Raw genomic sequence first — 16,068 nt, 5'->3', positions numbered from 1 at the left:
TCCCTAAAGACCCACGCCTTTATTCTGTTTCCACAGCGCAACCCCTTCTCCTCGGAAATCCCATTCCCGCCGCTCCCAGTAACAGACATGGGACTTGGCCCAAAGAGCCCTCCTCCCACCGACCTAGTCCGCCCCAAAAGGACTCGCTCCTTCCCTCCAGGACTCTAGGCCGCAGCTCCTTCTTCCTCCCAGGCCCCACCCCCTTCCCCTAGAAGCCCCGCCCCCTGCTAAAGGTCCTCGCCCATTCGTCGAAGGTCCCGCCCCGCTCACTAAGCGGCGAGGCCGCGGCGGAGACAGGCGGGGCCGCTCTCGGCTCCGCCCCTGGAGTCTCACTTCCGGGCGCCAGCACGCAATACCACCCGGACCGCCCAGGGCCAACATGGAGCGTCAGGTGAGGGATCGGCTCGCGGTTCCCGTGGTCGTTGCAGCCCGGGCCGGGCCTGACCCTCGTGTGTCCCCTGCGCAGGTGCTGCTGAACGAGCCCGAAGAGGCGGCGGCGCTGTACCGGGGCCTTAGCCGCCATTCCGCGCTGAGCGCCGCCTGCCTGGGCCCGGAGGTCACCACGCAGTACGGGGGCCACTACCGGACGGTGCACACTGGTGTGTATATGGAGAGGAATCGGTGGCGGGCTCTTTACGGGGCCATGCACTCGAGTGGAGAGGAGGAGGGTGTGAAGGCAGGCTCGCTGCCTGACAGTGCACACGGATGTGTGGAGGAAACTGGGCTTGTAGAGTGTAGGAGTGGAAGGGTGAATCCCCCAGAGATCCTTGCACACAGGTGTATATGGGGCTCTTTGGGGTGTTATGGGATGGTGCCAATGGGTGCAGAGTGTGGGCTTTGTAAGAGTCACCCTCATCATCCTATCCCATATCCACCCTCAAGGTTCTAGAGTGGATGCTTGGGGCAGTAATGGTTACACTCCAAGATATTGTCAGCTCAGGCTCTGCAAGCCTAGTCTTGAGTTGTGGCCAAATGATGCCCATCCTGCCCCCAGAATATCTGAAGACAGATTGAGGGAGGTGGGCTGGGCCTGCTTGGGATTGGGTAGGGCAGCCTGTGCTGGGACTAGTCAAGTTGAGCAGCCTCGTGCCTCTCCTCGCAGAGTGGATCCAGAGGGACCTGGAACGTATGGAGAACATCCGATTCTGCCGCCAGTACCTGGTGTTCCATGACGGGGACTCAGTGGTGTTTGCAGGGCCTGCGGGCAACAGTGTGGAGACCCGGGGGGAGTAAGTTTGAGGAAGGAAGCTTGTGGGCAAGGCCACAGCCATCTGCAAGCCTTTTACAAATGCCCACCATATGCCTTGGTGTGAGTAGGGCCTAGAAGGGAGGTTGGGAGCCAGGTTCCTGCCCCTTGGGAGCTCAGGTAGTCTCTGGTGACATGGTCATAAACACTGAAGGCTTGCTCCAAACTTGGGCCAGGACTAGAGGCCTTGCTTCAGGGAGGGGATGCAAGGCAGCTGCCATGGTGGCGCTAGAAGGGGTGCAGGGATGGATGTGGGCCAGAGTCTCAAGAATCTTGTCAAAGAGGTTGTGGCCAGTAAGGGGACAGGATGGGCTATCACTGGGTGGGAGGTAATTCTAACCTGCTACCCCATATCCTCCTTAGGCTGCTGAGCAGAGAATCTCCTTCAGGCAGCATGAAAGCTGTGCTGCGCAAGGCTGGAGGCCCAGGCACAGGGGAGGAGAAGCAGTTTTTGGAAGTAAGTCTGCGTGGGACCAGGTGGTGGGCAAACTGAGGCTCAGTCCCACAGATGAGGCTCTGTAAAAGGACAGCAACCTCACTCCCAGATGTCCTCAGGTCTGGGAGAAGAACCGGAAGCTCAAGAGCTTCAACCTGTTGGCGCTGGAGAAACATGGGCCAGTTTACGAAGATGGTGAGGCAGCCGGCTGGTGAGCAGGCAGGGTGGACAGGAGGGGCAGCCATAACCCAGGGCTCCCCCTGATCAGCCCTCCTTGCACCCAGACTGCTTTGGCTGCTTGTCCTGGTCGCATTCGGAGACACACTTACTATACGTGGCAGAGAAGAAGCGTCCCAAGGCTGAGTCCTTCTTTCATACCAAAGCCTTGGACATCAGTGGCAGCGATGACGAGATGGCTAGGCTGAAGAAGCCAGACCAGGCCATTAAGGTGCTGTGGCTGTGGCAAGTCCACAAAGGCCCTTCAGGGCAGCCTGGGGCTCAGTCTGCTTTCTACGCACACTGCGTCTATCAGAACCAGGGAGGCACTGGCTTCTAGAGGGCAGGGCAGGGCAGGGTCCTGCAAGACAAGCTGGGCATTGAGTGTCTTGTGTTCTCAGGGGGATCAGTTCTTGTTTTACGAAGACTGGGGAGAAAACATGGTTTCTAAAAGCACTCCTGTGCTCTGCGTGCTGGATGTCGAGAGTGGCAACATCTCTGTGCTTGAGGGGGTCCCTGAGAGTGTGTCCCCCGGACAGGTTAGTGCTGACTCTGCCCACATCACTCCTGGAGTCTGAGGGCCCTGCCTGAGCTACTGCCCCTTATCCACATCTTCCCTGTGGTCTTGTTTACAGGCATTCTGGGCCCCTGGAGACACAGGTGTGGTGTTCGTGGGCTGGTGGCATGAGCCCTTCCGGCTGGGCATCCGTTTCTGCACCAATCGAAGGTGAGAACAATCGAAGGGGCAGAGCAAGGGTGCCTTGTAGCTCAGACTGGCCTTGAAGCTGAGTGTCTCTCTGATGGTTCCAGGTCAGCCCTGTACTATGTGGACCTCATCAAGGGGAAATGTGGTAAGTGCTGGCATCTACCTGTGCTTTGCTGACACACAATGGCCCTGACAGCCTGCGTGATGCTCACATTTTTGTCTGGTCCAGAGCTCCTCTCAGATGACTGTCTGGCTGTCTCTTCTCCTCGGCTGAGCCCAGACCAATGTCGCATCATCTACCTGCGGTTCCCATCTCTGGTCCCCCATCAGCAGTGTAGCCAGTTGTGCCTGGTGAGCTGGGGGAGGGGGAGGGGGGAGGTCAGCAAGAAGAGGGGATGGTGGGTGAGAGCTGAAGGGTCAGCTTTGTCTCCCCACAGGCCGCTCAGTGGACCTCCTTTCGTGGGTGCAGTGATGGTGTGAGTTCTGCTTATCCTTTCAAGGCAGGGCCCAGAGGCTGAGAGTGCTAGCATGGGGGCCTCTGCACAACCCAGACTCACCACCTAGAGAGCATCCTCTGTCTACACGAATGCTCCTCCCATTGCTTCTCACTGTACGTGGCCAGGCTCTGCAAGGGCCTGGGATGTAGTGGGCAGTTACATAGTCTTTGCTCACGAAGAGCTCTGGGCTCCTAGTGAAAGTCAGAGGCCCCTTGGACAGCTCGTCCAGGTTACCAGAAAGAAGATACACCGTGCTCCTCTCAGGTCCTCCCCTCCCTTCCCTGAGGCTATGCTAGTCTATCATGGAAGAGGACAGGTGTACAGAGCTCCATGCCCTGAGGGTACTGCCGGTCCCTTGGTGGGCCTGACCACTATGTTCTCTTGCAGTATGACTGGTACACCAGGGTCACCTCGGTGGTGGTGGATGTCGTGCCTCGGCAGCTGGGAGGTAAGGGGTGTGTGGCTGGTTGAGTGCAGTGGAGCCTGCAGCTCTGTTTTCCTGCCAGCTTTTATCCTGGCTCAGGGGCAGCCTCCTCAGCTCTTCCTTCCTGGGTTCCTTCTGAAGTCTCCCTCCTGCTGGGCCAGCCCTAGGTTCTGCCTCCTCAGGGGTTGGGGCCATCGCTGTAGGGAATGGTTCTGATAGAAGGAAGTTAGCTAGACTGAAGCTGAGATCAGAGCAGCCCAAACTGGCTGAGGATTTAGATTGTTTCATTCCCATGCTGCAGCCCATAGATATTTCTTATTTTTCCAATGGCTGGTTAAAGCCACTGCTCCTTCAAAGGGTCTCAGAAAGTGCACTAGGTTGGCAGGTCCTAGTCCAAGGGTGCTCATTCTCCCACTCCCAGCCCCCATCCTAGCATTTGTTCAGTCCAAGGCCTTGAGGCAGCGGGGTCTCTGGGAGGGTGGCCCTTGGCCGACAAGCTCCAGTCGGTCTTGAGTGCTCGCAACTCTGCTTGGGATCCTGAACAAGGATGTGAGGGGTGAGTCTCTTTTCCTTAGGCCGCCTGGTCAGTTCCAGGAATCAAGGACAAGGGATGGTCTCCTTTTCTTCTCTTGGCGTTGCAGGGATGTAGCAGTGGGGACCTGGTCTGAATCTCAGCTCTGCCCCTTAATAGCTGTGTGTCCTTGGACAGTGTCCTGACCTCCCCAAGCTTCCATTTCTTTATGTGAGAAGCTGGCAGTTATCCCTGCCTTCTTTGTAGGATGGTAGCAAGGGCTACAAGAGGGATGATATTAGAGGGTAGGATTTATTCAGCCTCCTTTGCACAGCACTCTGCTAAGTACGGTAATGGACAGACAGGTGTTGTCTTGGTTACAGCATCCAGTGCCCACCAGGGACCAAATAAGAGCAGCTCAGAGGAATGCCAGTGCATTTCTTCTGAGCACCCGTGGTTTCTCTCAGAAGTTCTCACGTTCCCCCTCTCTTGGGACCTCAGAGGCCTCTGCCTCTCAGCCCCCTCTTCAGGCCATGCCTCATCACCTAGGGTGCCCCCATATGTGGGGCTGCCATTCTGTCACATTTGGGGGGTCCCAGGTGAATTCCCCAGCAACCCAGCCTGCCTCATAGTCTTAAGCCCTCTACACCTCCATTCCTGGACGTGGCCCCCAGCCCTCTGCCTTTGCAGAGAACTTCTCTGGGATCTACTGCAGCCTTCTGCCTTTGGGATGCTGGTCAGCTGACAGCCAGAGAGTGGTTTTTGACTCTGTTCAGCGCAGCCGGCAGGTAAGGGGCCCTGACTGTGTTGAGAGGCGGCCCTTGACCAACCCCCAGGAGCTGTGGGCCTGGGACATAGCACATGCACATTGCCCAGCCACAAGGTCTCACTGGTTCTTTAAGGCCCTGCCTGCCCCTGTCCTGGACTTGCTTTTCCTTGAGGGGGCTGGCTGCCTGGGTACCTCACAACAGAGCCCTTGGCCCTTTCTCCTGAGGCAGAGATGCAAAACATTGCCCTTCCTCAGCATTTCCAGCTGGAGGACAAGGGGGCCGCCACTGGGATGGGCCCCTGAACACCATACAGGGAGCTCATAGAGATGGGACAGTGGCTTTCTCCCAGTGATTGGGTGGGGACAGCACAGTATGCCAGGCTCCTTTGGGATGTGATTTCATTTGATCCACAGTGTAGTTCAAAGGGGCTCAGAGTCATTCCTTACCTTACCCAGGGTCACTCAGCAAGTTGTAACGGAGCTGGGATATGAACCCAGGCCCTCAGGCCACTCCCTGCTGCACTGAGTAGCTGTCACCATAGTCCTTCACAGCTCTGGCCTGGCCTGGCCCAAGGTCCCCAAAAGGGTAGAGCAGAGATGGGGGCATGACCCACTGGGTTCTGGGATGTGGTACCACACGTGGCCTCCCTTCTGCTTCAGGACCTGTTTGCTGTGGACACTCAGATGGGCACTGTGACCTCTCTGACGGCAGGTGAGCAGGGCTGGCAAGTGGACCAGCCAGGCCAGGGGTGGGACTAAAGCTTGAGCACATGGGGCAGTGGCCGCACTCTTGGTCACTCTGCACCACTGACTACTCCACAGCCTTTACTGACAGTTTCATGGGGACCCTTATCCCACCAACGGACAGCCTTCTCTGCTCCCTGTGTCCTGGCTCTGCCTCTGCATGGCTCCCACCCTGCTCCTTGAACCCAGAAAATTCTCTCTTGTCAGGATCTGTCAGTCATCCTTCCTCCTCCCCAAACCTCAGGCAGAGGCACCTCTGTCACTCCAGGGCCCAAGAGAAGCCCTGGATTGGCTCCCTCATCTTCCTCTTACCCAGGCCTGGTGATTCTGTCCCTAAAATGTTTTTGAGTTCTCCACCTGCCCTGGCTGTACTCACTCCTCCACAAACATCTCTGTACAGCCGCTGCTTAGGAATCTCGATCTCCTTGGACCCTGCTGCCTAGAATCAGAGCCCACCCCCACCTGGGCCTAGCAGCCCCTGCCCCTGCAGACTGCAGTCCATCAGGTGGTGGGTGGATGTGCCCTGTGGTCTGGTGTGTCCTCAGGTCTGGCAGTCCCGGGGCACAGCCAGCACCTGCTGGATGAATGGACTGAGCAGGAAGCTCACCCAGAGCTGTGTCCCTTTGTGGGTGTCCCTTTGCTTCTCAGGGTGGAAGGGGCACCTCGCTGTGGAGCCTTCAGGCTGGGACTCTGGCTCTGCAGGGAGGGGTGGGAATGGTGGTGGTATCTGCCTTCTCCAGGGGGGTCAGGTGGAAGCTGGAAGCTGCTCACAATTGACCGGGACCTCATGGTGGCACAGTTCTCCACGCCCAGCCTGCCCCCAAGCCTGGTGAGTGATGGTGGGGGTTCGCCCAGGCCAGAAGGCAGAGGTTCCATGCAGGCAGAGCCCCCCAGGTCAGGGAAGTGGCCTCAGAGTCTGACTGTGGCTGGTCAGCATGTGAGAGGCCAAGGTGTGGGTCCAGGGTAGCTAGTCCATGAGGGTCTGGCACCATGCGGAGGAACTACTGGGCTAAGGTCTGCTCTGTACAGAACAGGGTGTCTGGGAAAGTGCCCAGTCCCTGGGTATAACAGTACAGGGAGACGGCAGAGCCTAGAAGCTGAGGAGGGAGGGGTACGAATGTGTGGTTACATGAGTACCTTTGTACATATCAGCTTACGACAGGAGTCCATGCTGTACCCTGTGGAGGTGGGCAGACGGCCCACCATAATGAGAGTTGCCCTTTCTCAGAGGTGGAAAGGCAGGGAGGCAGCCAGGCCTGTGACACACTCTTTTGCCTTGGCAGAAAGTTGGGTTCCTGCCTCCTGCGGGGAAGGAGCAGACAGTATCCTGGGTGTCCCTGGAGGAGGCCGAGCCCATTCCTGACATCTCCTGGAGCATCCGGGTACTACAGCCACCCCCAGAGCAAGAGCATGTGCAGTATGGTGAGCTGGGCCAAGGGCTGAGGGACACCTTCTCTTGAGTTCCCCAGCATATAGGGTCTGTGGTCACCTTTCTAACCTCCTGTCTCACATTTTGGGGTCTCTTGAGATTATCTCCAAGAGGCTTTCTGTTCCTCTTGTGGTCAGTCATGGGGAGTAGTGTCTGGGCATCACCAGACCAAATCATCTGTGGTGGGATAACGAAGCCCAAATAACAGTCCTATACAAGGCCTCTGTGACCACACGCTACCCAGGATGTTGTCCCTGCAGACAGTGAGACTCCCTGACTAGGGCAGGAGCATGAGCCTCTTGGGGTCCATGTGTCACAGTGTGGGCTACCTTGGCCAGGTCTCTTGTTTCAGAGGTCAGCCCCAGACCCGCACCTACAGCTGAGGCCTTGGCTCGGGAAGCCCCTGGGGATTAGCACCGGCCCTGCTGATTGCCTTTCTCCCTGCAGCTGGCCTTGACTTTGAAGCAATCCTTCTGCAGCCCAGCGATCCTCCAGATAAGACCCAGGTGCCCATGGTGGTCATGCCCCACGGTAGGCAACTGGCCTGAGAGTCCCTGCCCTCCCACCACCCCTCCTATCTGGCTCTTTCACCCTCTCTCTGCTCCCTATCTGCAGGGGGACCCCATTCATCCTTTGTCACTGCCTGGATGCTGTTCCCAGCCATGCTTTGCAAGATGGGCTTTGCAGTACTACTGGGTGAGTGAGCAGGGCCCACGGCTCTGGTAGGGCTGTGGGGTATCGATGGAGTGGATCTGGTTTGTATCACCCTAGTCTCCAGGCCTCTCTGTAGTCTGGATCTGGTAACCACTATCAGAAACTGCCCTCGCCCAGCCTCTGGTTCCATGGCATGGTGATAACATGGGCTAAATCAAGACTTCCATGGGAAGGCTGCTGTAGTCACTGGGCTTTCTCAGATCTCTTAGCCCCTTCCCCTTGAGTCTGTGGTGGCAGCTGGCCCTAAGGCCTACTTCACATATGGGTGAAAGGGTATCCGGGGAGCTAGGAATGTCACTTGACTACTCTGTCTGGTCCCTCCCTGGCCTCCAGTGAACTATCGTGGCTCCACGGGCTTTGGCCAGGACAGCATCTTCTCCCTCCCCGGCAATGTGGGCCACCAGGATGTGAAGGACGTCCAGGTAGCAGGGGCTGGGGCTTCTGGACAGGTTGGAGGGTAGGTTCTTGGGGGTGTGCCTTCATCCTGCTGAGCAGGCAGCCGGCTGCAGCATGATCTGCCCCACCCTGTAGTTTGCAGTAGAGCAGGTGCTCCGGGAGGAACACTTTGACGCAGGCCGTGTGGCCCTTATGGGTGGTTCCCATGGTGGCTTCCTCTCCTGCCACCTGATTGGTCAGTACCCAGAGACCTACGGCGCCTGTGTGGTACGGAACCCTGTGATCAACATTGCCTCCATGATGGGCTCTACTGACATCCCTGACTGGTGGGTGTGCCCACAGGTCCCTGCCCTTCTCGCCTCTACCCCATACCCTCATGGAGTTCCCGTAGGCCCCAGAACTCCAGGGGCTGCTTCAGCTCAGTCTCTTGCAGGTGCGTGGTGGAGTCTGGCTTCCCCTACAGCAGCGACTGCCTGCCAGACCTCAGCCTGTGGGCTGACATGCTGGACAGGTCGCCCATCAAGTACACCTCTCAGGTACACAGCCCTCCCCCTGCCCACTGTGCTGCCAGTGTGTCCAGGGCCCCGGACCCTGCTTACGACGACTCCCCACACATCCAGGTGAAGACTCCACTGTTACTGATGCTGGGCCAGGAGGACAGGCGTGTGCCCTTCAAACAGGGCATGGAGTATTACCGTGCCCTCAAGGCCCGGAATGTGCCAGTTCGGTGAGTGTGGCACACATCTGGCGACAGCCCTGGGAGCTGGTGAGCAGGTGAGCAGGTGAGCAGGGGAGGATCCTCCAACCTCAAACATCACTGCCCGACCCTTGCAGGCTCCTGCTCTATCCCAAAAGCACCCATACACTGTCAGAGGTGGAAGTGGAATCAGACAGCTTCATGAATGCTGTGCTCTGGCTGTGCACACACTTGGGCAACTGAAGCCCTACCTCTCTGCATGAGCCGGCTGGCATATGCCGCACTTGGCTCTTGGAGAGCCCCAGGGTCTAGCAGAGTGGTGAAAGGCAGCCTGGGCTCTGGACTCCATGGATAGGTGAGCCAAGGAATGTGGACTACATACTCATAATAAATGAGGACACAGAGTCTGGTTCTTGCTGGTACTTTGTACCAAGCCACCTGTAACCCCAGCCCCACCCTTGGGGTTCAGAGGCCGTAGGCCCTGGGTGTGGCAGCCATAAGGACGGCATCTACTGCCAATGTGAGGGGGCAGGGGATAGTGAGAGACTGAACCGCTGCCTGTCCTGGCCACGTGGGACTCCACCAGGCTAGCTCCCTCTGCTGCAGCCCCTTCTGTTAGAAACTGCCCTACACCATCCTTCCCCTCCCAAGTTTATCTGGGGGACCAGTGAGGCCCTGGTTTCCACAGCACCTACAGGCTAAGGTAGCCCTAGGGTCAGATCGCCCGGCCCAGGGTGTGCTGGACTCGAGCCACCCAGGCCCTAAGGAGGTGTTGCCAGTTCATGCCCTAGAAGCAGAGGCTAAGAAGCACCCTTCAGAGGCATAAAGAAGAAAGGTGGCTTTATGTCTGACAGATAGCTTCATCCTCCCCAAGGCACACAGGATTGAGGCTGGGCCTAGCCCAGCCGCATGACCTTGTGAATCCAGTCCACAAACACAGAGACACGTGTGAAGATGGCTGGCCAGCGGGGCCGTGCGCACACTCGGTTGGGGATTATAATTCCCTGTAGGACCCAGCAGTCATGGGTAAAGCAGGCAAGTGGGCCCCCGTAGTCACCCTGATAGGTATAAGAACTGGTGAGGGGGGCTGGGGCCATGGCAGAGACCAGCCCCCATGGGGGCAAAGTAGTACATTTTCAGCTTGCCAAATGGCCCTGCCACTGACCTCACAGGCACCCACAGGGGCCAACAGTCCCTCAGTGCACATTTCACTTTCACGTACGCGGCCTCGGTGCTTGCCATTACATTCCTGGTTGGAGATGACGTTCAGAAGGGCCATGTTCAGGACCGTGTTGTCCCCTGTACCTACAGTGAAGGGAATGGGAAGAAGAGGATCTGTGGGTGGGATCCAAAGCTGGGCCTCTTGGCCCAAAGCAGTCCCTGCCCCTACCCTGTGCTCTTACCTTTGGTCTCGCCCCAGCCTGCGATCTCACAGTTGGTGCCTGGAGGCACCACATACCGCTCAGGGGGCAGGCAGATGAGGGCCACACGCTGGTTCAGGGTCACAGGTCTTCAGCAGGAATGAGGGCATTCAGGGTCTGAGGCCACAAGGCCCTGTCCCACCTCATACCCCTTTGTCACATACCTCTCCAGCTTGAGCAGAACAAGCTGGGAGCCTGAGGGCCCGCAGACCATCTTGGCCACTGGGACGCGCTGCAGGCCTGGCTCCCCAGGCTGCGGGTTCTGGAACAGGGTGCCCAACCACACCTCATAGCCCATGAGAGGCATGTTGCTGGGAGAGAAGCTCTGCTAGATCATTCGTGATTCAGTCTGCTGCCCAACACTCCCCTGTTGGCTTGTCTAGGGAAGGTGGCTAAGGGGGAGATGAAGGCAAGGGGTTGGGACTGGATCCCTTGGGTCCCCAAACCCAAGGGAGGCTCACCAGGAGGAGAAGCACTGCTGGGCAGTCAGTACCCACTGCTCCTTCACTAGGGAGCCTCCGCAGAAGTGCTGGCCCTGCCTGGAGGAGTGCAGGTTAGGAAACAGTCCTGCAGCCTGCCATCTCTTGGCTAAGGCCTCTGAGGCCAGGGACAGTTTCCCACCCTCCACTGACATAGCACAGAAGATACAGCTTCAGCCCCTCCTGGGGGATCAGGCAGTTGTGTCTCACCGGTTGCGCAAGCTGACTGTCCAGGGTGAGTTCCCAGGCTGACCCCCCACCACACGCAGCCTGGAGCGCCGTGGGTCCAGGTGAGTCACCCTCTTGCCACACTCTGCAAACAGCACTTGGTCTGGGGGATAGAACGGGCTCATTGAAACCCTCGACTGGATGGAGATGGGGGTTAAAGGGGCAGCAACCCACGCCTGGCCCCGTACCTGGGGGCTCCAGGATGGACGGCGGTTGGTCATTATCTGAAACACCCAAGTTCAGCCGCGTTAAGGGAGCCAGCCTTTGGCGGTGGAGGCTGGGGGCGGGGCCCCGGGGGAGTGTCGCGGGTGCTTACCGCAGCGCCGCAGTGCACAGTAGTCAAACGGGGTCCCCGGGTCCGTGGTGTAGCACCAGGGCCCGTGACTATCCCGGTCCGGGTTCCGGCAGAAGTTCTCCTCCAGTTGCGCTTGTGGGGCGGAGGTGGGTGTGAACCTAGGTGGGAGAGGGGACAAAATCATAGCAGGGTAATGCCAAACCAACGCAGGGCTCCAGTTTGAGAACGCCGCGGGTTAGTCTAAGAGGGGCGGGGCGCGCGGACCTACTCACTGAGGTTTGTGCGGCATCTCGGCAGACCAGCGCTGGCACCGGACGCCCTTGCGGGTCTTGCTGACCGAACCCCGGTATAGTTCCCCCGCGCCGTGATAGCAGTCTGCAGGAAGCAGAGGGAGGCGGCCGTCAGCTGGTTCTCTCCCTAGCCCTCCGGCTCCGTGCCTCCAGCCCCAGCTCTGGTCTTACCCTCGGGCCGCACGTCGTCCGCGCACCGCCTTATCTGGTAGCAGAAGGCCACGCGCATGCCAGGCCGCGATGTGAAGCACCAGGGCGCCTCCGATCCGTCGGGGTTCCGGCAGAAGTTCTCCCGAAGGTCCCTGAGCAGGTGCTCGGCTCAGCCCGGTGGGTCCCAGCCCAGGGACCGGTCAGCCAGCCTCGGCCGGGAGCCCAGCCTCCAGCCCCGCCCCAGACCCCGCCTTCCTTCAAGCTCCGCCCGGGACCCCCTCAGGTCCCACCAGCAGGAGTACGCCCCCAGCGGCGGCCCACCACCTCACTTGCACGCGTATTTCTCCGGCGCAAAGCGATGCTGATGCGGGTGCTGCGCGTCCCAACGCTGGCAAGGCACGCCCGCGGCGGTGGTGTTCACCGTGCCCCGGTAGCCCTCGCCTTTCCCGCGGAAGCAGTTGAGTGTCGTGGCCTCGTGGCGCGGCTGTGCCTCGGACCCTTGGATGGACCGATACCGGTCGGAGCCCAAGAGGGAGCTTAGACCCGGCGTGGGGCTGAGGCGAAGCCGCAGGCTCTTTGGGCCACCACAGGGCCACGCCCAGCCCCTCCTCTCTTCCCAGCAAGGCCACGCCCCCACGCGTCCCAGGTGCCCTCCCAGGCCCCGCCCTCGCGCTCTACCGCAGTGGGGGAGATCGCAGAACTCCCGCTCCATCTGTGGGTCGGTGGTATAGCACCAGGGCCGCTCCGAGCCGTCCGGATTCCGGCAATAGTTGTCGTCCAGATTTTTTTCAAGGAACCTGGGGGCGGCAGCGGGGCATGAACAAGACTCTCCTGAGACTCAGGCCCTATCTGGCCCCAACCGCTGCCTCACATCGCCCCGCCCCTGCAGTCCTGGGCCCTCCCCTTGTCCGGCCCCCCGCGTGCGGAGCCCGCCCACGCGTACTTGCTCGGCTCAAAAGGGTGCGGGTGCGGGTGCTGCAGGTCCCAGCGCTGACACTCGCGCCCTGACTCGGTGCGGTCCACCGAGCCACGGTAATCTTCGCCATTGCACAGAAGGCAAGCGGCTGGAGACACGGGGCGGGTGGGTTCGTGGACCGGCGTGGGCATACTCCCGCCCCTGGCTTGACCCGGAACCACTTACCCTCCCGACAGGACTTGATGCCGCAACTCTGGAAGCGCACGGCAGGGTCTGTTGTATAGCACCAGGGACCTCCGGGGTCCCTGTCCGGGTTGCGGCAGAAGTTCTCCTCCAAGCCATTCCGGAGCGTGGGCGTGTACCTGGGTTTAGAGAGCAGCAATACAGTGCGTGCCGGGAGCAAGCGCCAGGCCGGCAGGGACAGAGGGGAGCTGTCTGTCTCACTTGTGGTCATTGGGGAACCTGAGGCTCCAGCGCTGGCAGGGTAGGCCACCCACGGTGATGGCCACGGTGCCGCGGTACTCGACCCCATTGTCCATGATGCAGGTCCGAACATAGCCTAGGAGCACAAGACCCAGGATCAACAAGGCCTGGGGCCCCAGCACCTCTCTCTTCAGCCTGCCCTTCTCCGCAGCCACTCACTTTTCTTTTGGAAGAGATCGCAGCGCCTGGAGCGCTGCAGCCGTGTATGAGGTGAGTGCTGGGTCCATGGCAGCAGTTGACAACCGTGGCTGCTTACGTTGTAGTGGAAAGCCCTGGGAGAAGGAGGCACAGGGTCACCCGGTGTCCAGATTTCCCTAAGTACAGTCTTACCTAGGTTCCTGTGGCCACTCACCTGCAGTCGAGTAGGGGCCCACAACGCCCTGCACACTCCTCAGCGTCTGCTACATCCTCTTGCCAAGGCCTGGACCCCACTGCATGTAGCAGGTGTTGCAGCTCTGTACCTCGCAGCACCTGGAAGTCATTCAAGGGCGAGCGCTGCCCTGCAGGGTGGGCATGCATATCAGTACCTCCACACTTTACTAATTCAGGGGATCAAACTACAAGGCTTCTGGAATAGACCTCAAGGGTCAGACCCCTGTATTTGGGTGGGAGAAGCAGGCCCGGACAGGTGGTAGTTATCACTAGTGCATTTGTTTAGTGGGCAAGGCACTAGGCTCAGGTGTAATACATTGACTCTGTGAGAGCAGTGGGTGATGGTGCTTTACCTGTGGAGCTTTTCTCATCTCATTTCTCAGATGAGAATGTGAAGGCTCAGAGCTATGATATTAACTAGGCAGAGGCCCAACCCAGGTATTCTGACTCCAAGTCCGGACTCTCACTAGCGTGAGGATGTTTGCTAAGTTAGAGAGTTAAATCAGGCTCATGAAGGATAACTGCCCGCATGTGTGCATGCATCCGTGAGGTCCAAATCACTGCCTCAGTGCTACGGTAGGCTTGTAGCAGGTGTTCTAACGCAAGCCTGTATAGGCTGTGTGTTTATTCCTCAGGCTGCCCAGCTCTACGCAAGAAGCCAAGGTCACTCACTGCTCTGTGCCTAGTAGGAAGGTAAGCTCCTGGCTCAAACAGCAGGATGGGCCTGGGGCCAACCTCTTCCTGAAGGCAGCTGGGGGATTAGGGCAGGGTAGGGGGCAGTAAAGGCACTCACCAGGGGCCCCTGAGCACTGCGTCAGAAGCAGCAGGAGTGGGAGCCGCTCCATCCTCCTGGCTGGAGGCTGCACTGTGACCCACTACAGCCCCATCCGGGAAGTTGTGAAACCTGTCCCTAGGGGATTGGGTGGCTCTGGCTCCACACCTCTACTCTAGGCCTGATGGGGCCTGACCTGAGACCCAGTGGCAGGAATGGGGGTGGGGCCAACGTCAGAGCCCCTAGGTGAGGTGGCAAGGGTCTTCACTTCGGCACAGCTAGCCCCTGTGAGGCCTCTCTGTGTAGTGGACAGTGTTGGAAAGGTTAATTGGGGCACTTGAGGTGCCCTGGAGTGGGAGTGGAGCCCCCCTGCAGCCTAGGCTTCTCTGAAGGGAAGGACAGCGTGGACATGGTTGCTGCCAGAGGCAGTGATATTAAAGTTGCCTGAGCCTCAGCCTTCCCCTGTAAAGTGGATAACGTTCCCTGCTCCAGCCCCAAAACAGCCTGCCTCTTTTGCTGGAGGCGGGTCTGTCCACGCCCCAGATAGAGGGCCCCCCTAGCCCCGCCGGAGGTGCCATCCCAGGGAAGGTGAGCGAGGCAACCCGTCAGGCCTGAATGGAGGTGAGGGTGACAGGGAGCAGGGACCCTGCGAGGAGCCGCCTTTCCGGCATCCTAGGGGACCTCTGGGTGGGGTCTGCAAGTAGCTGGTAGGAGTTGAAATAGGCAGCAAAGTCTCCCAGTCAGGACACAGTTGCGACACGGCTGTGCTAGGAGCTCCTCCGGCGCAGGCGGGGGTCAGAGATGGTTGGGCACTGGAGCGAGGCGGCACCGGGAACATCCCGGAGGCCGTGGAGGCCCCCCCCCCACCCACCCGGCGCAGGCCCTGCGCAGGCTAATGCGCTTGCGCGGCGGGCGCGCGGTTTGGCCCTGGACGGACACCGTAGCCGAGAGGCTGGGCGGATGTTGTGAGCCGGGACGCCGCGGCCGACACTAGGGGTGAGTGAGGGGCGGCTGAACTCCGGGTGGGGTGGGTCCCCGCGGCTCGCCTTGCGGCCTCGGCCTGTCTAGTGCGAGGGTGCTCGTCGCTCAGGGAGTCGCAGTCTAAAGTGCGAGACTCCGGGCTGGAGTTGTCCTGGAGGAGCCTCCGGAGCTTGGGGCCGGGCGGGGGCGACTTGGCAGAGACCAGCGCTACCCTCACGTCCTTGGGTTCCGAGATGGGGTCGGTTCTGTTCTGAGCCCTGATTCCTCTGCGCGGCTGAACAGGATCGACGTGGCAGGGAGCCCCCGAGCAAAGTCAAAATCTACTTCTCATCTGGGTCTTCAGCACCTGACACCCGGGGTGGATGGAAGGTTTGCTCCTCAGATGAGCGACCACGTCTAACCTGTCCTGGACCTGTTCTGGAGTGAGAGGGACAGCGGTCATGGTTGCCTGCGGTGGGCGGTAGGGTGGGAAGTCACTTTCCCGAGGGGCAGGCGTGGTGCGGACCGTGAGTGAGCAAGGGTGTGTGGCGGGAGCACTGGACCTGTTTGGGGTGAGATAAGAGAAAAGAGTGCTGTCTAAGGTATTGCTCGAGGGCTAGGCTCTAAACCAGCTGATAGAACTTTCTGTGATGATGGAAATATTCTTTTTGTTCGGTGTCTTGTCTCATAATCACTGGCCACAAAATCCGTGAAATGTGGTTAATATAATTGAGAAATTGATTTTTTTTTTTTTGAGTAAACGTAGACTTATTTAGAGAGATACATACTCCATAGAGTGCAGGCTCTTTCAGAAGGGAAAAGCCACGAGGTTTGGGGGTTAGGTGATTAATTTAAAGTAAAAGTAGTTACACACTCCATAGACAGAGTGGGATCTGTTTCACTCAGATGGGAGAGTG

The 16,068-nt window shown here is 59.1% G+C and overlaps 3 protein-coding genes across 10 annotated transcripts in view; 2 read left to right on the top strand and 1 right to left on the bottom strand.

Moving 5' to 3' along the window:
* Nucleotides 1-235: 235 nt before the first annotated feature.
* APEH (acylaminoacyl-peptide hydrolase) lies at nucleotides 236-9,189 on the top strand. Of its 4 annotated transcripts, XM_010969176.3 has the most exons (23): nucleotides 237-391; nucleotides 467-599; nucleotides 1,103-1,229; nucleotides 1,610-1,703; nucleotides 1,802-1,877; nucleotides 1,967-2,130; nucleotides 2,300-2,437; nucleotides 2,534-2,625; nucleotides 2,709-2,749; nucleotides 2,834-2,955; nucleotides 3,042-3,080; nucleotides 3,489-3,549; nucleotides 4,727-4,824; nucleotides 5,466-5,517; nucleotides 6,290-6,378; nucleotides 6,833-6,971; nucleotides 7,426-7,509; nucleotides 7,594-7,674; nucleotides 8,026-8,114; nucleotides 8,224-8,414; nucleotides 8,522-8,624; nucleotides 8,709-8,815; nucleotides 8,923-9,189. In XM_010969176.3, the coding sequence occupies exons 1-23, from the start codon at nucleotides 380-382 to the stop codon at nucleotides 9,026-9,028; spliced, it is 2,238 nt and encodes a 745-aa protein (XP_010967478.1). In that variant the 5' UTR covers nucleotides 237-379; the 3' UTR covers nucleotides 9,029-9,189. The 4 variants fall into 4 exon arrangements, with proteins under 4 accessions (XP_074200984.1, XP_010967478.1, XP_010967479.1 ...); XM_010969177.3 differs by lacking the exon at nucleotides 3,042-3,080; XM_074344883.1 differs by lacking the exons at nucleotides 1,802-1,877; nucleotides 1,967-2,130 and having other exon boundaries at nucleotides 236-391.
* A 419-nt stretch (nucleotides 9,190-9,608) lies between these two features.
* Nucleotides 9,609-14,352, bottom strand: MST1 (macrophage stimulating 1). The gene is made up of 18 exons (XM_074344884.1): nucleotides 14,213-14,352; nucleotides 13,400-13,547; nucleotides 13,207-13,319; nucleotides 13,009-13,123; nucleotides 12,790-12,926; nucleotides 12,592-12,712; nucleotides 12,327-12,445; nucleotides 11,978-12,146; nucleotides 11,670-11,800; nucleotides 11,481-11,583; nucleotides 11,230-11,366; nucleotides 11,102-11,137; nucleotides 10,896-11,016; nucleotides 10,668-10,745; nucleotides 10,371-10,517; nucleotides 10,189-10,295; nucleotides 9,951-10,090; nucleotides 9,609-9,843 (listed from the first exon to the last, which is right to left on the bottom strand). The coding sequence occupies exons 1-18, from the start codon at nucleotides 14,262-14,264 to the stop codon at nucleotides 9,682-9,684; spliced, it is 2,136 nt and encodes a 711-aa protein (XP_074200985.1). The 5' UTR covers nucleotides 14,265-14,352; the 3' UTR covers nucleotides 9,609-9,681.
* The window catches only part of RNF123 (ring finger protein 123), a 29,902-nt gene continuing 26,950 nt past the window's right edge, over nucleotides 13,117-16,068 (top strand). The window contains exon 1 of one of the 5 annotated variants that reach the window (XM_074344878.1): nucleotides 13,117-13,257. The gene's annotated coding sequence lies outside the window, so the exon portion shown is untranslated. Of the gene's footprint in view, nucleotides 13,258-14,218; nucleotides 15,188-15,221; nucleotides 15,595-16,068 lie in introns of those variants that run through there. The other 4 variants (XM_074344882.1, XM_074344877.1, XM_074344881.1 and 1 more) reach the window with 4 other exon arrangements.

This window comes from Camelus bactrianus, chromosome 17 (genome assembly GCF_048773025.1).
Source record: "Camelus bactrianus isolate YW-2024 breed Bactrian camel chromosome 17, ASM4877302v1, whole genome shotgun sequence".
Classification (NCBI taxonomy): Eukaryota; Metazoa; Chordata; class Mammalia; order Artiodactyla; family Camelidae; genus Camelus; species Camelus bactrianus.
The sequence above is the reverse complement of the archived record's forward strand: the minus strand, read 5'-3'. Positions and strand labels throughout refer to the sequence as shown.